Source organism: Oncorhynchus masou, chromosome 5, assembly GCF_036934945.1.
Source record: "Oncorhynchus masou masou isolate Uvic2021 chromosome 5, UVic_Omas_1.1, whole genome shotgun sequence".
Lineage (NCBI taxonomy): Eukaryota > Metazoa > Chordata > Actinopteri > Salmoniformes > Salmonidae > Oncorhynchus > Oncorhynchus masou.
Genome location: NC_088216.1, coordinates 81,853,401 through 81,877,380, shown reverse-complemented (window position 1 = coordinate 81,877,380; position 23,980 = coordinate 81,853,401). Strand labels below are relative to the sequence as shown.

Here is a 23,980-nt window from a genome sequence, read left to right as displayed (position 1 = left end):
GGGGCAGCTCTAGCAGGGAAGAAATGACCAAATGACTTGTTGGAAAGGTGGCATGATAGTCACTGAGCTCTTCAGCAAGGCCATTCTACTGCCAATGTCTATGGAGATTGCAATGGTTGTGTGCTCGACTTCTGTGCGGCAGGTAGCCTTGTGGTTAGAGCGTTGGACTAGTAACCGAAAGGTTGCAAGATTGAATCCCCGACAAGGTAAACATCTGTCGTTCTGCCACTGAACAAGGCAGTTAACCCACTGCTCCTAGGCCATAATTGAAAAGACTTAACGACTTGCCTAGTTAAAGGTTAAATAATTAAAAAATGGTCAGCGATAGGTGTAGCTAAAATAGCTTATTCGACTCATTTGAAGGGGTATACACGAATATGAAAGTATTTGAGCTGAGAATCGAGATTCACAGAAATGAAAAGGCAATTTTGCTACATTTAACAGACTTCGGCTTAGTTGCCTTTTCAAATTCACAGTGGAGGTATGGTTGATCGTCACTAGGTACAATCAAAAATCAAACGGCATAACTGATATGGAATATTGGACAAAGGCCAAACACTAAATTCGTGACGCAAACGCTTAACCAACTGGATTGTGTTAAAAGCGTTGAATGATCAACCATTTTAACGACACGGACACCTGAACGTAGAGGCGGCACAGGGAACGACTGAGGCTATTGCGTCGCTTACCGTCGAGCTATAATTGGAACGTATAGCCAACCATGGCATAATATGCCTGTGATTAAACACAAGGGTTGTGTTGCATAGTATACATTCACTATAACGTACAGCCCAAATAGTCACATGAAAATGTGAAGTTGAAGCAAATTCATTATTTCTCCGGATCTATATGGCTGCTTCATTAGAATGAGTGGTAGGCCATCTAGTGGCAATCAAGGGCGTTGCCATTACCAGTGAAAAGCGGTCTGGCTACTTGAACGATTTCAACAAAGTAACCTTAACTGTACTGTAGTTGTCCATATAACCTGTGCATTAGATTAGGCTACCTCAAAGTTTAAAAAAAAACTGCATAAATGAGCGATGTGTCGCCGCAAGTTTGGCATTTTTACTTCCTATCTCATGAACAATGCTACAACATGTCAAGCCAAAATATTTATTCAAGTAATGACAGTGAATTCCATAATATTCTCATAATTTTACTAACAAAACAGTAAAATATTTACAAAGATAAAATGCCATAGAGAAAGGCAGAAGTTACAGAAGGGCATCAAGATGCCAGACGACAGTCAGAGAAGAAAGCCAAGTTATCCATAGCAGTGAGCAGTATAGTCAAGGCATTAAGCGGCGTGTTCATTAGACGGCAAACTAAACGACTGAAGCAGTCCAATAACGATGAATTTTGTTATGTGCCTTAATGAACACGACCGTGGCCACAGTACTGTGTAGGTGCTGGGAAACAGCCAACCAGAATTCACAAAAAAAAAAACATGCAATGGTCCTCATTTGTTTTGCTCTGGGCTGTGAGACATGGCGGTGGGCGTCTTGGTCGATTTCTCCACCACCCAGGGATGGGCCAAAACACCCTGGATAGGGAGCCTGTGGAGGGGGTTGTGCTTCAGCAGCTTGTCTATTAGGTCTCTGCTGCCGGCGCTAACATGGACTGGGTAAGTGAACTCCACCTGCAAGAAGGAGGAGTCAGTTATGTTCCAGGTATATAACATAAACATGGTCAGTTTAATCCTAAACACATTTAGTCTGTACACGATCCATGCAGGAAATAAACACTACCTTGATGTTCCCAGTACCGCGGTTTAAACTGGGTGAAAGACTGTCCCATGTTTTGATAAAACTAGTAAAGTTGAATCAGTGTGTGCATTAATGGAACACTGTCAACCAATACCAAACAGCTAAAGAGAGACCAATTCACAGCCAGCGCTAAGCTCTTACCAACTGAGCACCAGATAAAGTCACCTACACCGGTTGTTTACAAAGCATGTGACACAACACAATTTGATCTAAACCAATGAGAGCAAAGCTGAATCAACGTGTACAACGGCTGTAAAGTTTTTTCTCCCTAACTGTAAAGCAACACCAACAGCTCGACATAAAATAACTTTAGTCAGTTCTGACCCGTGAGATCTTGCGATAGGTGTCCTCATTGTTCTTTGTCTCAAATGGAGGGCGACCCACCAGGAACTCATAGCAGAGCACCCCCAGGCTCCACAGATCCACCTTCTCATCATGGGTTCTGCCCTCAATCATCTCTGGAGGTAGGTAGTCCAGAGTTCCACACAAAGTTGACCTCCTGGACAGAGGGTGGAAGAAGTACATCAGGGTCTATTCAGTGACGTGAAACATCAGGGATGTAGCAGATGGAAAACTAAAAACGTCCCGATTCCACATGACAGTGCTTTTGGCTGCAAAAAGCAAACTCATTTCACATCAATGTCCTTACACAATCTCAAGATGTTGACTAAACTGCCAACAAGGGAGACTGTTGGATGGAGGGGTTACCTTGAGGAGGGTGTATGCACCGACCAGCCAAAGTCTGCTATCTTCAGCTCCCCGTTGGCCCCCAGCAGCAGGTTCTCAGGCTTGATGTCCCGGTGAATGACTTTCTTAGAGTGGCAGTAGTTCAAGGCATCCGCCAGCTCCATGATGTACTGGAGAAACAGAACGGCTTCAATTTAGAAGGGTGTCCAAACATCTGAGCAGCAAGAAGATTTAGGAACAGCAGTTTGAGCACGTGATTTTAAGACGTTTCATATTTTCTCACCTAACATGTAACAAATTTTTGATAATATAATCTGAAAATTACTTTTAGGGCATTTAGGACTACAAAGATATGGCAAACCCAGTAAAGACTCATTTGAATTCAAATGATTGTAGGTTTTGAAGCGATTGAAAAGTGTCACGGAAGTGGAACGCTCAGGAAAGCAAAGAACCTCAAGTTCATCTTGATATTTGATATTATTTCAAATAATTCCATAAACTAGTCACAGGCCATGTTAAAACTATTCTCAAAGTTTAATAAAAAAAAATACACAAATCCCTCTTACCGTGGCACTCCTTTGTTCATCAAAGCTCCCGCATCGTTGCAGCTCACTGTACAGTTCCCCTTTAGGAGCAAACTCCAGGATGAGGTAAACACGAGCCGTGTCGTGGAAGTAACCATAGAGACGCAGGATATTGGGGTGCCTGAGAGAGAATAGCTGAATTAATATCATGTTTTACAATACAGATCACTGGATCACTGTTACTCTAACTTCCGCGACGCATATAAGGCCCTGCCCCGCCCCCTTTCGGAAAAGCTGACCACGACTCCATTTTGCTGATACCTGCCTACAGACAAAAGCTAAAAAAAGAAGCTCCCACGCTGAGGTCTGTCCAACGCTGGTCCGACCAAGCTGATTCCACACTCCAAGACTGCTTCCATCACGTGGACTGGGTCATGTTTCGTATTGCGTCAAATAACATTGACGAATACGCTGAGTCGGTGTGCGAGTTCATTAGAACGTGCGTTGAAGATGTCGTTCCCACAGCAACGATTAAAACATTCCCTAACCAGAAACCTTGGATTGATGGCAGCATTCGCGTGAAACTGAAAGCGCAAACCACTGCTTTCAATCAGGGCAAGGTGTCTGGTAACATGACTGAATACAAACAATGCAGCTATTCCCTCCGTAAGGCTATCAAACAAGCTAAGCGTCAGTACAGAGACAAAGTAGAATCCCAATTCAACGGCTCAGACACAAGAGGCATGTGGCAGGGTCTACAGTCAATCACGGACTACAGGAAGAAATCCAGCCCAGTCACGGACCAGGATGTCTTGCTCCCAGGCAGACTAAATAACTTTTTTGCCCGCTTTGAGGACAATACAGTGCCACTGACACTGCCTGCAATGGAAAAATGCGGTCTCTCCTTCACTGCAGCCGAGGTGAGTAAAACATTTAAACGTGTTAACCCTCGCAAGGCTGCAGGCCCAGACGGCATCCCCAGCCGCGCCCTCAGAGCATGCGCAGACCAGCTGGCTGGTGTGTTTACGGACATATTCAATCAATCCCTATACCAGTCTGCTGTTCCCACATGCTTCAAGAGGGCCACCATTGTTCCTGTTCCCAAGAAAGCTAAGGTAACTGAGCTAAACGACTACCGCCCGTAGCACTCACTTCCGTCATCATGAAGTGCTTTGAGAGACTAGTCAAGGACCATATCACCTCCACCCTACCTGACACCCTAGACCCACTCCAATTTGCTTACCGCTCAAATAGGTCCACAGACGATGCAATCTCAACCACACTGCACTAACCCATCTGGACAAGAGGAATACCTATGTGAGAATGCTGTTCATCGACTACAGCTCGGCATTCAACACCATAGTACCCTCCAAGCTCGTCATCAAGCTCGAGACCCCGCCCTGTGCAACTGGGTACTGGACTTCCTGACGGGCCACCCCCAGGTGGTGAGGGTAGGTAACATCACCTCCCCGCTGATCCTCAACACTGGGTCCCCACAAGGGTGCGTTCTGAGCACTCTCCTGTACTCCCTGTTCACCCACGACTGCGTGGCCACGCACGCCTCCAACTCAATCATCAAGTTTGCGGACGACACAACAGTGGTAGGCTTGATCACCAACAACGACGAGACGGCCTACAGGGAGGAGGTGAGGGCCCTCGGAGTGTGGTGTCAGGAAAATAACCTCACACTCAACGTCAACAAAACTAAGGAGATGATTGTGGACTTCAGGAAACAGCAGAGGGAACACCCCCCTATCCACAACGATGGAACAGTAGTGGAGAGAGTAGCAAGTTAAGTTCCTCGGCATACACAGACAAACTGAATTGGTCCACTCACACAGACAGCATCGTGAAGAAGGCGCAGCAGCGCCTCTCCAACCTCAGGAGGCTGAAGAAATTTGGCTTGTCACCAAAAGCACTCAAACTTCTACAGATGCACAATCGAGAGCATCCTGGCGGGCTGTATCACCGCCTGGTACGGCAACTGCTCCGTCCTCAACCTGTAAGGCTCTCCAGAGGGTAGTGAGGTCTGCACAACGCATCACCGGGGGCAAACTACCTGCCCTCCAGGACACCTACACCACCTGATGTTACAGGAAGGCCATAAAGATCATCAAGGACATCAACCACCCGAGCCACTGCCTGTTCACCCCGCTATCATCCAGAAGGCGAGGTCAGTACAGGTGCATCAAAGCTGGGACCGAGAGACTGAAAAACAGCTTCTATCTCAAGGCCATCAGACTGTTAAACAGCCACCACCAACATTGAGTGGCTGCTGCCAACACACTGACAACTCCAGCCACTTTAATAATGGGAAATGTAAATATATCACTAGCCACTTTAAACAATGCTACCTTATATAATGTTACTTACCCTACATTATTCATCTCATATGCATACGTATATACTGTACTCTATATCATCGACTGCATCCTTATGTAATACATGTATCACTAGCCACTTTGTTTACATACTCATCTCATATGTACATACTGTACTCGATACCATCTACTGTATCTTGCCTATGCTGCTCTGTACCATCACTCTTTCATATATCCTTATGTACATATTCTTTATCCCCTTACACTGTGTATAAGACAGTAGTTTAGGAATTGTTAGTTAGATTACTTGTTGGTTATTACCGCATTGTCGGAACTAGAAGCACAAGCATTTCGCTACACTCTCATTAACATCTGCTAACCATGTGTATGTGACAAATAAAATTTGATTTGATTTACAGCCGATGTGCTACTCATCCACAGGAATGATACTAGGACTAGCCTGGTGGCCAGAAAATAATTTGATCCTATTAGCCAACCACTCAGTGCTTTGTGTCTGTAGGACTGATGACTGTAAAGCTCAATTGTTGAAGAGCTTTATTAATTTGAATGTTTCTTATGCCCCAACAAAAAAAGTTGACTAAAGCACTAAACAGACCTGGCAGTGGCAACCACCAGTCAGTCCATCTGAATGTCAGCACCCACCTGAGGTGTGACTGGATCTCCACTTCCCGCCGTAGCTGGTGCTCCACCCCGGCCTTCTCCAGCTGCTTCTTGAAGAGCACCTTGAGGGCCAGGATGAACATGGTCTGGCGCTCCCTGGCCAGGTACACGTTGCCAAACTTACCCTTCCCCAAGGGACGACCAATGTCAAAGTTCTCCAGGGCCCAGCGTTTCCTACAATAGGAAGATGAGCCAAGTCAGTAACACCATTGAAACCATCCCAGTAACGAGGCAGATGTGTATTGTATCCGTTCTACGGCAGTAACATTGGAACAGAGTCATAGCATCTGGTCTGCTGAGGTCAGATTCAACGTTCAGTCAACCACCTGCACTTACTTTGAAGAAGCAGTCGAGGAGTCACTCTTGGTAGGTTTATCTGAACAAACAAAACAATTGTAAGAGTGGACCAAGGAATAAGCTACCAAACCAATCTGACCATTAGAACACATTTGTTCTTACTTTGTGGCTTTTCCTGCTTGGAATGTTCAGTGGCTGTGGCTGGCTCAGAACTTGGAGTCGAAGCGTTGGCGTGGTTCTTTGGCTGGCTCTGGGTTAGGGTCTGAACTTTTGGCTGGCTGGGGGTCTGGACAGGTTTGGGGGTCTGGGTTTGAGGTGGCCCTTTAACAGATTTGAGGCTCTGTATTTGAGACTGCGGTTTAGTCTGCGGTTGAACAGGATTCACATTCTGATAACCAGCTTGAGGTTGCGTGGTCTTGGTGTGTGGGACTGTGGTCTCCGGCTTCTGGGTCATGGATCGCTGGATACGCTGCGGCCCATTTGACGGCCCTAGAACGCGCTGGGCTGGTGTGGCGTAGGCCACAGGTTTGTGACCACTGGACGACTGGGACACGGGAACACGCTTCGGCCCATCACTGGTAAGCTAAACATATGGGGAGGGAAGTCGAGTACTATTAAGGCAGGACAACAGGAAATCAGCACACTGCTTTATGAAACACATAGTAGTTTGTGGCATGCTAGATATTGCAGTCGATGGTTTGGGTCAAGCCATGACGCGTCCTATCTAGGATGATGACAGTTTCCTGTTTCTTTGGTTACAGCAGTGCTAATGTAGCCTGGCCAGTCCCACAAGACCATCCACAACACATGTAGCAAGTTGAACCGAGTAGTGAACTACATGTTGCATTTTTATTTAACTAGGCAAGTCCAGTTAAGAACAAATTCTTATTTACCACGACGGCCTACCAGGGAACAGTGGGTTAACTGCCTTGTTCAGGGGCAGAACGACAGATGTTTTTTTTTACCTTGTCAGCTCAGTGATTCGATCTTGCAACCTTTCCTTTACTAGTCCAACGCTCTAACCACTAGGCTACCTGCCACTATCATTAACGTGGTGTTATTTGAATTAACTTCAACTCTAGGTAGTGTTTATAGTAGATAAGGGTTTACTTATCCTACAGCCCCCTTAAATCATTCATGTGGTTCAATCCATAGATGTTACAGTTGTGTATATTCCTACCAGAGGCCAATGTCAAAGACATCTATATAGCAACAGCTACACTTCTCAGACAAGTGATCATAGGTAATGTAAAATTAAGAGACGAATGTTGATATGCACATGATATACTACATCTATTGCCTATTGAGGGGCAGCAGGTAACCCTGGTGGTTAGAGCTTTGGGTCAGTAACTGAGGTTGCTGGATTGAATACCCAGGAATCTGTTCTGCCCCCTGAGCAAAGCAGTTAACCCACTGTTCCCCGGGCTCCAAAGACCTGGATGTCGGTTACGGCAGCCCCTGTTCAGTTGCACAACTGAAACTGTTCTTCCACATTAACACAACCCCTCTGAATCAGAGGATCTGTCAGATCTGTCTTAAGCAACATCAGCACCCAGGGAACAGTGGGTTAATTGCCTTGCTCAGGGGCATACAGATTTTTTTTTTAACCTTGTTGCTGGATCAAATTCCTGAGCTGACCTTTCAGTTAGTAGACCAACACTCTAACCAATTGGCTACAAGGTACCCCCCTTTTCCCAGAAGTTAAGCTCACATGTCTTAAACTGTTAAATTACACTTTCATTGTTATACATAGCTGCCTTGTAATGTGGACAGTCTCAGGTGGGCTTCAAAAGGTACAGAAAAACAAAGAACCCTGTATTCAATGTGAAAATAAATACCGTTCAATACTAAATTGGCATATTGTAGTGCAGTGCATGTTTATAATCCAGCACATTAGTTTCCAAATATTTTGATTAAATGTCACTGTACTTTTCTTCCATAAATCAATTGTTGCCCAGCATGTTCCCATTAAGCACGATTTGCATTGAAACACATTGGGATCATATGTTGACACCCCTAACATGCCGTGAACCTAAGCAGTCATGCATTTTCTTTAGATTTAATATAAGTAAGATGCTCAAGCTAGTTATGCCTTAAGATTACAGTTGAGGGATTTCAAGGATAGAACACCTACAAGTAAAGGACACATTGGAATCGAGGGACAAGTTGACTATTGGACTACTCACGTGGTTAGGACATTGTACTTCATTCAGGTGAGTCCCTTTTTTGGTCCAACTACCTTTGCAATACAACAGCAGGCTTAAAACACATTTTACTAATTAACAGTACTGCAAATGTGAACCCACTTAAAAAATAATTTGTGCATGGTGTCTTAGAGGGATAGTGAGGGTGCAGGGATTTGAACCAACCAAGCAGTACCACAACTGATTCAACTAGTCAAGTCTACAGCTACAAATTAGACACCCCCGTTATGAGTAACGTCACATAACAAACAGTAATTTAATACTTTTAGCTGTTAAGCTTAGATAAGAAATGTGTCTTCAATATTTGGACATTTAAATTGATTTATGGACATGGGCTTATTTGGAACACCCACAGGCTTTAACAGTACAGTCGGTATCCATTTGCCCAGCCCTGAGTAGTCATTTTAATAAACATAAAGAGGTTGTAAGTAACTTCATGTGAGATTAAGTTCATTCTTTCAAATTCAGGCTGTATAAATTAGAAATGTCTAAACTTTGATTGGCTCCAATTCAGAGAGTTCGGGTTAAATGCAGAAGACCCATTTCAGTCATACAATTGACTATTCTAACCCCCTTTACCAACACTAATTTGCCATATAGCAGTGTTGCTTACTGGAGCTACACTACTTCAATGTAAAAATAAAAAATAAGTGCAGTAAGCAATAAAATCCTTTATATTTCATCATCAAAACTGCCTAATTCTCACTTGAAACATTCAGTTTAATAAGCCAAAATCCTTAAAATATGAGTCCAAAGTGACCTGTTCCTTCAATTTGTAGTCTGACATTTCAGATTACAGTAACAATATCACGAAGTTTGGATGTGAACTAGCAACTTATATTTTAGTCAACTAGGCAAGTCAGTTAAACACATTCAAAAAGAAACTTTCGTTAACTAACTAACATCGATTTCTTTCAATTGTATATTTAGTGCATCTCACTTTACACTGGAATTAGTTAATTGGTACCTCCTTGGTCAATTGTCGTTGGTTATTTTTAAGAGTGGTTTACACAACACTGACCATTATTAGTTAGAATCATGTGATACGAACGGGGTTAGGATTGTCTTCATAACTAAGGTCACATCCTGTAGATTTCCATGACAAAGAGTTGGAACAGTGATAACTACAATGCAGAACTGACCTTGTTTTCAGACACAGGCCTTTGAAGCTTCGAGTCCTTTGCCATCTTGAGTCTCGCAGCATCCATATTCTGTAGAAAATATATATATATATTTTTAAAATGTGGTTAACACATCTAGCCAAGTTAGCCAAAAGGAAAAAAAAGTAGCAAGCTAGCTAACATTGATAGCTAACGTTAGCTAGTTAACTTCAGTAACATCCATATTTCAGATTTGGTTTATGGGGTCTAAACTTACCGAAATCTTAACTACGACGGTTAAAAAAACCAGCAGTGACTTCTCTCACGTCGTGTATTGACGAATATTGGACACCAAACCCCAATCTAGCAAGCCGACTCTCTCAGTTCTGCACACTGATGCACGGGTTAGCCAACTCGTTAACGCTAGCTAGCAAGTCAGCCAAACCAGATATTTCGATTCCAAGCGAAAGAAACCTCGTCTAGAAAACGTTAACTCTATATAGTATTTCGATATTTGCTATCTGACCACGAGTTTAGTAGCTATAGTAATAATTCATCTGGATAACTAGCGTTTTAACTAAACATGTACATTGCACTCTAGTCAATCGCTCGCTAACTGCGTCTTGTTTAATTTCAAACATCCCTCTTTTAAATGCCTTTAAAAACTCTAAGGCCTGTGATTGGTTGACGGGCGACCCTCTTCCAAATAACCATTGGCTAACACAGGTTTGGTCATAACGTGGTACTCGAAATGCAATCTGGGAATTTCAGTGGCAATGGTAATAATGAGATGGATTTCCACTTGTTACCACTAGCGGTGCACGACTCCAGGATTTTTGGAGTCGACTCCAACTCCTGTGGTTGGAGTCGTACAGAGTCGACTCTTGCTCGACTCCCAAAACACGCTGAAACAGATGTGCACCCACATACACACCACCTCATTATTGTGGAGTCCTACTAGGAATATTACGACTGCGTTCTAGAGGACCGACATGAGCTTGATGCCTATTTATTCACTTACATTTATTTAACCTTTATTTACGATGACTGCCTACCAAACGCAAAGACATCCTGTGGGGAAGGAGGCTGGGTTTAAAATAAATAACATATAAATACCGGACAAAACACACATCACGACAAGAGAGACAACACAACACTACATAAAGAGAGACCTAACACAACAACATAGTATGGTAGCAACACAACGTGGTAAGCAACACAGCCTATAAAAGGCCTATTTTATTGGAATATAGAAAGTGTCGTTTAGGAACTATAATATTTCATTGATATTTCTGATGTGCGCAGTCTTCACAGATACCATGGGATGATGCGCCGCACTCTAAACTGATAAACTGGTTATTTGCATGTTCAGTGGCGATTTAAGCATGTAAATCTTGGTGGGGCATCAAAATTAAATAATATGGGAAGCATGCCAGCATAGCCACTACACAACACTAAACAACACATTAATGGCACTATAACGGTGCACACAAACTGTTAGGGCCTACATAAAGATGTCCCAACAGCAGAGTCCCAACACCTTAGCACTGCTACACCTGGCTATCAGAGGAGCCTTGTCTGGCAGCAAAACAGTTCATTCAGCCTTATTTACTGCCTTTTAAAAAAACATGATATGGCTGACTTGCTTAAAAAAATATGGTTTCTACTGACAATTGAGATGTACTAACTATGGCATAAGGGGATGACAAGCGGATAAGAGGCAATCAGTCATTTCAATTAAGACATTAATGAGCGAGCAAGGACAGATGTAGTCAATATAACTATTTGTTCAGCACTTTTGAAATGTACAGTGACAGAATTCAGAACATGTGCTGTTCTTACAGTGTTCTCCCTGTACACCAAGTCAGAACCTTAGGATAAATGAAGGGGGCATATAAAAAGACAATGAAAGCTCTTACAAAATGTTTTTTTTTTTTTTTTTTTTTACATTTCTCTAAAACAGGTTACAGGCCACATGTGCACCACCAAGTCAGAACAGTAGGCAAAATTAAGAGGTGAAAATAGACCAAATTATTAGGGTGAGGCACATGGGCTGGTAACAGCTTACTACACAACATACACTTAGTGTTACTTTGTTAGCTACAGTATAAATATCTCCCTGGCAGATTACATCATTTATGCAGCAGCATACAAGACATTTTTGAACTCACCTTGTGCTGTGCTCACTTGAACAGGAAGGTGGCACGGCGGTCCTTCATGGGCAAATTTTGTCATAAAACTTTCATCAAAGACTTGCATTCTCTGGATTTATGCTGCTTTCAAGACAACTGGGAACTCGGAGAAAAAAAACTTGAATCATGATGACGTCAGTGATCTTCAGGTCATAGCTCTAGAAAGAGGCCCGTGTTCCCGATTTACAATTCCGAGTTGGATGAAAGTTCAAAACATATTTTCCTAGTCGTAGCTCATTTTCCCCCAAGTTCCCAGTTGTCTTGAACTCACTATAGTCTGATTTTGCAGTTCCGAGTTAAGTTGTTTTGTGCGCGGCACAAATCATGCTTCACTGACGTGGCCAATGTTGAATGTTTATCATTATAAACTAGGAAAAGAGACCCTTAATCAAAGACTTGAGACCACAAAGCCACTCCACTGAATAGCAGGCTAATGATTGTTTTGCAATGCTTGCAGTTAGCCACGGACTCCTTCCAAACCACTCGTTGAATTTGCGATTTCCAACTTGTGTAATGTTCATGTCCAATGGCCGATGAGCACCGATACATTTTATCTATAATTTCTCTTCATATGACAAGGATTTGCCAGTAGATTGTCAACTTGATTCATGAGGACTGTTAGCTAAGATTTTAAAAGTATGATGTTGACATGATCAGTCCAATCAAAGCTACTGTAGATATAACATGATTTGACATCATTTTATCTGTGGCCATTGACCTCAAGCCTTCTTGGAAGGGCACTTCTAGTGTAACTATGGCAGCACCAAAGGGGCTTGAATTTATTCGAGCTCTACCCTTAGACTTGGCGGTTTGCAGCCTTGGAAAGGAAAAGTACATCAGTTAACTCAAGGATAGGATTTGGGCGTTGGGTAATCTGATCCTAGAGCTGTGGTAGGGCATTTTCTGCCACCATCTCAACCTCTTTTCCCCCTAAAAAAAATAATAAAATTGCAGGCATATTGGCTGCTCAAAATACACAGGTCCCGGAAAAGTGCAGACAGCTTTGCCATAAAACCCTATTCCACAAATTTTTGTCAAAGTAGAGAATTAAAATGTATGCAGCGACAATCATAAACATTTAAATTACTTATCTGAGCTCAAACAACAAATGTGAAAGAAAACATATTTTAGAGGACTTTATTTCTTTCATGTAAACCAACATGCCTGGTCTTCATTTCTGTTTGACCATTTGGAACTTGAGTTTACAGAAGCATTTGAATCCATTATGACTCCAGCACCAACTGAGTTTTATTGTTGTGCAGGTGTAGAGTTAAAGTTCTTTTATTCTAAATATGGGTAAAAAAAATAAATATATTTTTTAAAAACACCCACAAAATTCATCCTTACATGTTAGAACGATCAAAATGTCCCTTTGTTCTAACATCAGGTCATGTCAGAACATTCATTAACAAACCAGGAATATTTGACATTACCACTTCAAAGCACATTAGAACGGACTCTGGCAACATAACACAACTGTATTGAGAATGCAAACTGGCGTGGTTTTTGGAATGCATACATCTCACGTACTGACTGTAGCATCTTTCTTTCCTTGACAACACAAGTTTTCACCATAGACACAAGACAAAACATTCTGGTCAGGTTTGCACAGATTACACCTAGTCCTGGATTAAAAACACAACATAGCAATAGTCCAGTGTTAAGCTTGATCTGCGTACAGGAAACCAGCCCATAGAGTTGGTAGCAGAGGCATTTGATCTCCTCAGGGTTATGATCTAGAATATATACTGGACATCCCAGGTAGTAAGTACCACTGACAACAAGTACCATTGTTTACAACCAAATTAAAAACACATTCTTCTCTCTATATACATCAAATAAATAATATATTCTATCCATACGTCAAACATAGCAGACATTTCCATAACATACTGGAGGCTATAGCAGTACAGAACATTTAACCAAAACACTTATTTTGTATTATTTAAATACTTAGTTTCACTCTTGGGAGAGAATGCAGAATATTACTGGAGGGCCCGGAGCACGACCCCTCTCTTCTGTACAGTATGTGCGTTAGAAAATGTATTCATTGTTGGGGGTCATGACCCTCTGAGAACACAGACATTTTGTGCTGGCAGAGGGTCAGACTGCTGAGGCACCGAAGAACAATCCATTAGTAATATTTAGTGAGGAATCGTACGTTTCTTATCTGTTTCTTCTTCCCAAAGTCACATTTACACCCCCCCCCTGTCAGTGATTTCACTCAATAAATATATGTCACTGTCAAGTATGAAAAACCCCAACCACGCCTTACCATTCTTCATTTAGGTGCAGCTTTGCGCAGGGAAGACGGTATTAAAATGCAGCATGTTGAAACTGTTCTTGTTCTGTCTGTTATAGGTGATTGCATCCCCAGGATTTATTCAATAACCTCTGATACGGTCTTAGCCTGGTCCCAGATCTGTTTGTGCTCTCTTGCCAACTCTGGCACCAGGCTAGCAGAACCAAGTTGTTACTCGTTGAACCGTCCTCTATATTTGACACGGTCCCTGAGGCTATAGTACTACTGCATGCTGATAACATGACCTGCTCTCGTCTCAAACTTGGGCACAGAGCAACTGAGAATATTTACATTCTACTCCAACAGACACTGCATTTGAGATGCTCCTCGCCTATAAAATGTTTAAAAAAAATATATATACTAGGATTACCGTTGTTCCCTTCATTTCAGTTAGTACTTAAATAATAACAATAAATACAGTACTTGAATTGTAATCAAACATGTAGATCTGATTCCTGTCCAGTTGATGAGAATCAGACCAGTCTAAAGGGAGGTGGAGTCTGTTGTGACGCAGGAGGAGAACAATGTCCCCAGGCTGGTCGCTGGGAACTCAGAGGTATCATTTCTCTGAAGTCATAGCAGCAGCCATGGGAGGCCTTATGGTGCCGCGGGCAGCGGCTGCCAGCTCTTCGATCTCTGCATTTAGCTTCCTGATCACCCACTCCATCGCCTCACGACCCTGATGGAGGAAGAGGAGGAGGAGACAAATTAGAAGTTGAAATTTTTTTTTTCTAGGGAGTTTTTCCTAGCCACCGTGCTTCTACACCTGCATTGCTTGCTGTTTGGGGTTTTAGGCTGGGTTTCTGTACAGCACTTTGAGATATCAGCTGATGTACGAAGGGCTATATAAATAAATTTGATTTGATTTTTTTTAAATATATATTTGAAACAATATAAATGATCTCAGATTTCAAAAGGACATAGCCTGGTCCCGGATCTGGTTGTGTTGTATAGCTCCGATGGATGTTGTCATGCCAAACACGAGCATAGGTGTAGGCTATACAGCACGAAGAGATCTGAGACCAAGCTATCATGGACGTCATGAGGTTTTTTTTCAAACTACATGAAAATAGAAGTGTTCCTTTAACCAGCCATCTGAGTAGGTGAGGTGAAGACAGAGATCGCGTACCTTGCCTGCGTTTGCAGAGATGGTGCTAGCCATCACTCCCTCCAGGTAGCTACTCAGACTAACCCCTTTGACTGAGATGAGAGCTTCTTGAGTCAATATCGTCCTGCACAGACAAGAGTGGAGAATTTGTCTATAATATAATGCATTTATCCTTTATTTAACCAGGGAAGTGACATTGGAGATTGAAATCTCCCATTTTAAGTAGCCCCTGATACACTGTAAGCATGGAACAAAGTAGGTAAAGCCTTCCTTGGTTTGACTGTACTTACTTCTCTGCGTCATCAGGATGTGGTCTGTATGTAAGCTTCTCAGCCACTGACACCATGTTAGTGAATGTGATCTGCAGAGAGAATCATAGAGGCAGACAGCATTAGACACGTTCGGGGGTTTACACACATTCACTCTAAATTACTGTGAACTATACTGAACAAAAAATATAACGCGCAAATTGTAAAGTGTTGGTCCCATGTTTCATGAGCTGAAATAAAAGACCCCAGAAATGTTCCATACGCACAAAAACCTTATTTCTCTTATTTTTGTGCACAAATTTGTTTACCTCCTTGTTAGTGAGCATTTTTCCTTTGCCAAGACAATCCATCTGCCTGACAGGTGTGGCATATCAAGAAGCTGATTAAACAGCATGATCATTACACAGGTGCACTTTGTGCTGGGGACAATAAAATGCCACTCTAAAATGTGCAGTTTTGTCACAACACAATGCCACAGATGTTTTGAGGGAGCATGCAATTGTCATGCTGACTGTCGGAATGTCCACCAGAGCTGTTGCCAGAGAATTGAATGTTAATTTCTCTACCATAAACCGCCTCCAACGTTGTTTTAGAGAATTTGGCAGTACGTCCAACTGGCCTCAACTGCAGACCACGTGTAACCACGCCAGCCCAGGACCTCTGAATCAGTCTTCTTCACCTGTGGGATCGTCAGAAGAGCATTTCTGTCTGTAATAAAGCTCTTTTGTGGGGAGAAACTCTTTCTGATTAGCTGGGCCTGGCACCCCAGTGGGTGGGTTTGGCTACCCTACCCAGTCATGTGAAATCCATAGATTAGGGCCTAATGAATTTATTTCAATTGACTAATTTCCTTATATGAACTGTAACTTAGTAAAATCATAGAAATTGTTGTATGATGCGCTTATATTTTTGTTCAGTACAGAACAAGGTAGACCTTCCATAAATATCAAACCATTTGGCTCATTACATTCAGGGTTCCTCGGTTCTCAGACACACTCATCTGCTATTGGAAATGAGACCAGGACAGCTTCCAGAGTTTCAGGTTCTTCAACACAGCATGTTTTGTAAATGGTTACAGGTCTGGTCTTGTAACAAATTAATGCAACAGCCAGGCTACAGGTCTACAACATGCCACCTACGAAACAGATATACACTGAGTGTACAAAACTTTAAGAACACCTTGGTAATATTGAGTTGCACCCCTAACTGGGAATGAGATTTTGAGAAACTGCTTCTATTGAGGCTAAATAAAACAGTCACCACTAATCCAGCCTCCACCAAGTAGCTTGCCCTGAACCTTAGACTGCTGCCATATCTCAGACTGGCCAATAAAAAGAAAATATTAATATGGGCAAAAGAACAGACACTGGACAGAGGAACTCTGCCTAGGCGGCCAGCATCCCGGAGTCTACTCTTCACTGTTGACGTTGAGACTGGTGTTTTGTGGGTACTATTTAATGAAGCTACCAGTTGACGACTTGTGGGGCATCTAGTTTGAGAAACAGAGAGTCTCATGTACTTGTCCTCTTGCTCAGTTGTGCACCCACTCCTCTTTCTATTCTGGTTAGAGACAGTTTGTGCTGTTCTGTGACGGGAGTAGAACACAGCTTTGTACGAGATCTTCAGTTTCTTGCCAATTTCTCGCATGGAATAGCCTTCATTTCTCAGAACAAGAATAGACTGACGAGTTTCAGAAGAAAGTTCTTTGTTTGTGGCCATTTTGAGCCTGTAATCGAACCCACAAATGCTGATGCTCCAGATACTCAACAAGTCTAAAGAAGGCCAGTTTTATTGCTTCTTTAAATCAGAACAGTTTTCAGCAGTGCTAACATAATTGCACAAGGGTTTTCTAATGATCAATTAACCTTTTAAAATGATAAACTTTGATTAGCTAACAAAATGTGCCATTGGAACACAGGAGTGTTGGTTGCTGAGTGGGCCTCTGTACGCCTAAGTAGATATTCCATTAAAAATCAGCCGTTTCCAGCTACAATAGTCATTTACAACATCAACAATGTCTACAGTCTACACTGTATTTCTGATCAATTTTATATTTTACTGGACAAAATGTTTTGCTTTTCTTTAAAAAACAAGGACATTTCTCAGTGACCCAAACCTTTCAACGGTAGTGCACATAGTCACTGAACACTGGTAACTCTAATAATGTTTACATACTGTTTCCCACTTTACATGTATACTGAGTGTACAAAACATTAAGAACACCTTCCTAATGTTGAGTTGCGCACCCCCCCAATGCTTCCTACAGTTGTGTCAAGTTGGCTGGATGTCCTTTGAGTGGTGGACCATTCTTGATACAGACGGGAAACTGTTGAGCGTGAAAAACCCAGCAGCGTTGCCGTTCTTGACACAAACCGGTGCCCCTGGCACCTACTACCATACCCTGTTCAAAGGCACTTCAATATTTTGTCTTGCCCATTCATTCTCTGAATGGCACACATACACAATCCATGTCTCGATTGTCTCCAGGCTTAAAAATCCTTCTTAAACCTGTCTCCTCCCCTTCATCTTCACTGATTTGAAGTGGATTTAACAGGTGACATCAATAAAGAATCATAGCTTTCACCTGGTCAGTCTATCATGGAAATAGCAGGTGTTCTTAATGTTAACTACACTCAGTGTATGTCTCAATGTCAACAAGTATTATATACACAACATTATGCTGAAACCATAAAAAGTTTCAGAACTCACATTTGAAGATTGAAGCTCGAATGTCTTTTCAATGGGGTCCACTACAGAATGTTCCTGGATGTATGTGCACGTCTGTGTTCTGCCAATGATCTGGAATGAGAGAGAGAACAGAACCCACATGATCAAAGCACCAGGTAAGTGTCATTCAAATGTCCTGACGGAGCACAGTGTCCATCCTGCACGGATCTCCACGGCCGAGCCAGTAGTAACATGTATTAGACGGGTTCCTTTGTGCACTAGCTAGGTATATAGGACATGTCTGTGGACTAGTCAGATAGTGCTGCTTCGAACAGATCGGTTCATCTGGTTTCTCAGTAATCTACTGTACACTTGGCCTCCACTCAACAGTCAACTCATTTATAGTATTGTTCTTTTCTAAAAGGTCGGTCATATTTTCTGTCTCAGTTTATTGGCAGTCTCAGAGATTCTCCGACGATGTCAATGCCCTGTGAGTGATTTTAATATTTGCTATTAATATCACTGCTACCCAGACTTTTTGTGACCACGTGCCCCAATCTACACAACGTCTGGGTAGTAGAGTTAATCTAGGATCACTTTTACTTTTCAGGTCATAATAAATCAGATGCCCTGCCTGTTTGTCACTGGGTATCATCGGACGGGGCCACAGTCTCTCCCGACCCCTCGTCTCAGCCTCCAGTATTTATGCTGCAATAGTTTATGTCGGGGGGCTAGGGTCTGTCTTTTAAATCTGAAGTATTTATCCTGTCCCCTGTGCGAATTTAAGTACACTCTCTCTATTTCTCTCTCGGAGGACCTGAGCCCTAGGACCACACCTCAGGACTACCTGGCATGATGACTCCTTATTGTCCCCAGTCCACCTGGTCGTGCTGCTGCTCCAGTTTCAACTGTTCTGCCTGCGGCTATGGAACCCTGACCTGTTCACCGGACGTGCTACCTTGTTCCAGACCTGCTGTTTTCAACTCTCTAGAGACAGAAGGTGCTGTAGAGATACTCTGAATGATCGGCTATGAAAAGCCAACTGACATTTACTCCTGAGGTGCTGACTATTATTATCTGACCCTGCTGGTCATTTATGAACATTTGAACATCTTGGCCATGTTCTGTTATAATCTCTACCCGGCACAGCCAGAAGAGGACTGGCCACCCCACATAGCCTGGTTCCTCTCTAGGTTTCTTCCTAGTTTCCTGACTTTCTATAGAGTTTTTCCTAGCCACCGTGCTTCTACACCTGCATTGCTTGCTGTTTGGGGTTTTAGGCTGGGTTTCTGTACAGCACTTTGTGACATCAGCTGATGTATGAAGGGCTTTATAAATACAATTGATTGATTGATGTATATGGGCATGGGGAATCTGATCCTAGATCAGCACTCCTACCATGAGAGGCTTTTTGAATTAAAGCCCAGGAGACAGTGTCCTGTCAATGACTCTGCCGACCTTCCCTCCCAGGATCCTTACCAAAGGGCAGAGTTGAGTAGGCTCTCGGCACAGCACCAGTTTCTGGGGGCTAAGATTAAAGGACCAGGCAAGGGAGGAGCACAGTGATTAATGCTTCCATAGTACTAGACTATGGGTCAGATCAGAGCTCTGGAGATTACCTAATTTCAAAGGAAAAATAATAGGAATATTTGCCCCCAAAAAACTGAAGAATAAGATGTGTATGAACTGTCATTTTAAAACTGAAGTTAGTCTACCTGGTCAATAAATGAAGATTAAATTAAATCTCCTAATCTTTTACAATGCCTTTGTAGTCATAATAGTCGTAACTGTAATCTTGTGGCAATTTGCATATGCAGCAAAGAGTAAACTAATTATAGACAGTGTTTAATAGCTACACCAGACAAGAACATGGTGATGAGACTGGAAACCATTCAAAGCAGCCCTGAGTAGGCCCCTCCCTCCACCTGTTACAGCAGGCCCCTGGCAGCATAGGTCGAGGTCTGCCTGTTGCATCACTGATAAGAGGGTTGTGTTTTATAGGGGTAGCTCTGTACTGCCAGGACAGGATACTAGGAACAGGAATGGTACCAGCTTGTTCAGGACAGCATGTGCCAGACATAGAGCAATGCAGTCTCGTGCCACGGGTAGCGGTGGGCAGCGAGCCTGCTACTCTTACCACCCCCTACTCCCCTATGTCCAGGAATAGCACCCTACAACTGGGAGTATTGGGGGCCAAGGTCAACTACTACATAATGGAAGAGGCATTGCCTGGCCTGACGCAGAGTGTGTGAGAATGTGTAACTGAGATATGGCTGTGAAGCTAGGCTATGAACTCGAGTAACACTGAAGTTGGGGGTACTAGGAGCAGTCTACCAGGTAGGAGTCTCAAACCATGACACCCCACATTTTTTTCCGTCACACAGCAGTTGAAAGGTTTGAAACAGCAGGTCAAGTCAAAAGATACGTCAAGCTTCATAAAATGAAAGTACAGCAAGACGGTATTTACGGATAAACATTTCATTTTCTTATTTCTAGGGCTATTGCAGAGAAAATGCTGAACGAAAAGGCTAGTATGACACCCAGGCTGCTTACTATTATGTTGCTAAAGTAGAATATACTGTGATAGATCCTGTCTTTCATTCTGATCTATCTAGATCCTGTATACCTCTACGTGTTTGAATTTCTATAAAAATAACAACAAACACTTACCGACTTGACGATGGAAGGCAGGCCCCACTCAGCGCTCAGCAGCCGGTTGCTGTGCAGGCGTCCCCGTGTGTCCACACTACGGTCCAACACATCCACCCCAAACACACTGGGGTTCATGGGGTTGGGGTACTTCTGCATCGCAGCCTTGGTGACTGTCTCCCAAGGATGGCTGTGGAGGGGATAAACAGTTTGTTATCAGCAATCAATTTATATTACGCACGTTTTTACTGATATCCACATGGCAGTCAGACACTGAAATACATGGATAATAAAACACACTTTCTTTAACATTGAAGTTGAAATCACAAGTGCAATTCATGACAATTCTATATTTATTTAAGCACTTGTGTGGAAGAAAAAGGTGCCGTTTAGCGCTATGAACATTCGTCTATTGATGTGCCACAGCCTCTACGAGTTGATTATTATTCATCGGTGCAGTGAGCAGGACAGGGGGTAACATGCTCTGATAACAGATATGGAAGTCTAAAGCCTCACGGGTTTAATTCAACTCTGTCTACATAGCATCTGAGTGTCATCCGTTTTTTTAAACTGGAGCTTTGACTTGTAAAATAGCCTAAATGTATCCACGGATTGATTCTTTCTCGACGAAGAATCTAGGTTGCATTGGAGGAGGCAGAAGCCATGTGTTTGCGGTGTGACGCATCTCGGAGGCGCATCAACTACTAGGGGAAAGGTTGCTACTACGACGTGCTAACGGGTTACGCAATTCCGCTGCAATCTGACACTGACCGCTAGAAGCTGCTGAGTTAAAATATTCAGATGCTGTTTAACTGATACAAACTGCCAGGGTCAGGATTCTCAGTCATTGAAATAACTAGCTAGTTAACTTTTGCTGACTAAACCCAAATCCACATGGGATCCAAGTTACAAATCGTGAAGTTGAATTCTTCAGTCAGTTAATTCAAGACAAAATCGGATACTAAGCGAAACAACACGAACAAATCAATGAATAGATAGAAATCTGGCTACTCACTTGAAAATGTGTTCCGATGTCCAGATCTTCATGGTCGGGGAGCTTAGGAGTGAATCAGCCGGTGATTGCAGTCACACTGTTGGGAAAACCGCCCACGTTCAGAAAACACCCAGCGCAAACCCCTCCCCCCACCTCTCTACCTACGACGCGCAGTCATGGGACATGTGTTTGTGTGGCGCACTTCCGCCGCATTCCCCGGCGTTGATTGACAGCGGTCGACAACGCACAGTCGGAGTGGAAAACAAAACACACGCGCCTACTAGACAGGATGTTCTTCTGGCAGGCACAAGTTTTGGCATGTTGGCGTGTGCATGTTCTTTATATCAAAGGCAAATTTGAATAACGTCCTATGAGGTAGACTTAATGTTGAATCCATTTTTATTCATTGAATAAATAAACACATTAATAGTAATGTTTTTCAACGATGATTTGCTTTCTCTCCTCAATAGGATCTCTATCCTCTAGCTCAGAGGTGTCAAACACCTTCCATGGAGGATCTAGTGTCTGCAGGTGTTTGTTTTTTTCCTTTCAATTAAGACCTAGACAACCAGTGAGTGGAGTTGTTTACTCATTAGTGGCCTTAATTCATTGATCAAGTACAAGGGAGCAGCGAAAACACTGCCGACCTCTAGACCATTCCACTTTCCACATAGGATCACAGTATATTAAAAACAATTGGACAATGTTTACATTTATCCCCTTCAGTGAGGTTACATAACTAATCAATCACTCAATGTGTGTCCAACCTTGATCCTGAGTAAACATGGTCTTGGATGTGGTGTCCTCTGAGTATACTACTGCTACTGCAGAGCTGACTGAATGTTCGGTCATTATCCTCTGTTATAGATTATATCATTTCTTTCTAAGCTACATTCCTATCACATGAGGTTGGTTTGTGGCACCTTAATTGGGGAGAACAGGCTCGTGGTAATGGCTGGAGCGGAATAGTTGGAATGTTAGCAAATACATCAACACCATGGTTTCCATGGTTTCCATGTGTTTGATTCCATTCCATTTGCTCCATTCCAGCCATTATTATGAGCTGTCCTCCCCTCAGCAGCCTCCACTGAGGCTACATGGCCTTTAGTCCATAGATTAGTCTCTGTCTTCAGCTGTCCTCCCCTCAGCAGCCTCCACTGAGGCTACATGGCCTTTAGTCCATAGATTAGTCTCTGTCTTCAGCTGTCCTCCCATCAGCAGCCTCCACTGAGGCTACATGGCCTTTAGTCCATAGATTAGTCTCTGTCTTCAGCTGTCCTCCCCTCAGCAGCCTCCACTGAGGCTACATGGCCTTTAGTCCATAGATTAGTCTCTGTCTTCAGCTGTCCTCCCCTCAGCAGCCTCCACCGAGGCTAAATGGCCTTTAGTCCATAGATTAGTCTCTGTCTTCAGCTGTCCTTCCCTCAGCAGCCTCCACCGAGGCTACATGGCCTTTAGTCCATAGATTAGTCTCTGTCTTCAGCTGTCCTCCCCTCAGCAGCCTCCACCGAGGCTACATGGCCTTTAGTCCATAGATTAGTCTCTGTCTTCAGCTGTCCTCCCCTCAGCAGCCTCCACTGAGGCTACATGGCCTTTAGTCCATAGATTAGTCTCTGTCTTCAGCTGTCCTCCCTCAGCAGCCTCCACTGAGGCTACATGGCCTTTAGTCCATAGATTAGTCTCTGTCTTCAGCTGTCCTCCCCTCAGCAGCCTCCACCGAGGCTACATGGCCTTTAGTCCATAGATTAGTCTCTGTCTTCAGCTGTCCTTCCCTCAGCAGCCTCCACCGAGGCTACAGCCTGGCCTTTAGTCCATAGATTAGTCTCTGTCTTCAGCTGTCCTTCCCTCAGCAGCCTCCACCGAGGCTACATGGCCTTTAGTCCATAGATTAGTCTCTGTCTTCAGCTGTCCTTCCCTCAGCAGCCTCCACCGAGGCTACATGGCCTTTAGTCCATAGATTAGTCTCTGTCTTCAGCTGTCCTTCCCTCAGCAGCCTCCACCGAGGCTACATGGCCTTTAGTCCATAGATTAGTCTCTGTCTTCAGCTGTCCTCCCCTCAGCAGCCTCCACTGAGGCTACATGGCCTTTAGTCCATAGATTAGTCTCTGTCTTCAGCTGTCCTCCCCTCAGCAGCCTCCACTGAGGCTACATGGCCTTTAGTCCATAGATTAGTCTCTGTCTTCAGCTGTCCTCCCCTCAGCAGCCTCCACTGAGGCTAC

The 23,980-nt window shown here is 43.3% G+C and overlaps 2 protein-coding genes across 2 annotated transcripts; both read right to left on the bottom strand.

The window, feature by feature from the left end:
* Positions 1-1,099: 1,099 nt before the first annotated feature.
* Positions 1,100-10,217, bottom strand: aurka (aurora kinase A). Its single transcript, XM_064966987.1, has 9 exons — positions 9,858-10,217; positions 9,623-9,691; positions 6,439-6,859; positions 6,316-6,355; positions 5,962-6,153; positions 3,020-3,158; positions 2,475-2,623; positions 2,091-2,265; positions 1,100-1,639 (listed from the first exon to the last, which is right to left on the bottom strand). Exons 2-9 carry the CDS (start codon positions 9,686-9,688, stop codon positions 1,460-1,462), a joined length of 1,362 nt encoding a protein of 453 aa, XP_064823059.1. The 5' UTR covers positions 9,689-9,691; positions 9,858-10,217; the 3' UTR covers positions 1,100-1,459.
* A 2,676-nt stretch (positions 10,218-12,893) lies between these two features.
* LOC135540377 (PRELI domain containing protein 3B-like) lies at positions 12,894-23,388 on the bottom strand. The gene is made up of 6 exons (XM_064966986.1): positions 21,783-23,388; positions 20,789-20,957; positions 18,161-18,250; positions 15,473-15,543; positions 15,204-15,306; positions 12,894-14,753 (listed from the first exon to the last, which is right to left on the bottom strand). The coding sequence occupies exons 1-6, from the start codon at positions 21,812-21,814 to the stop codon at positions 14,634-14,636; spliced, it is 585 nt and encodes a 194-aa protein (XP_064823058.1). The 5' UTR covers positions 21,815-23,388; the 3' UTR covers positions 12,894-14,633.
* Positions 23,389-23,980: the final 592 nt, after the last annotated feature.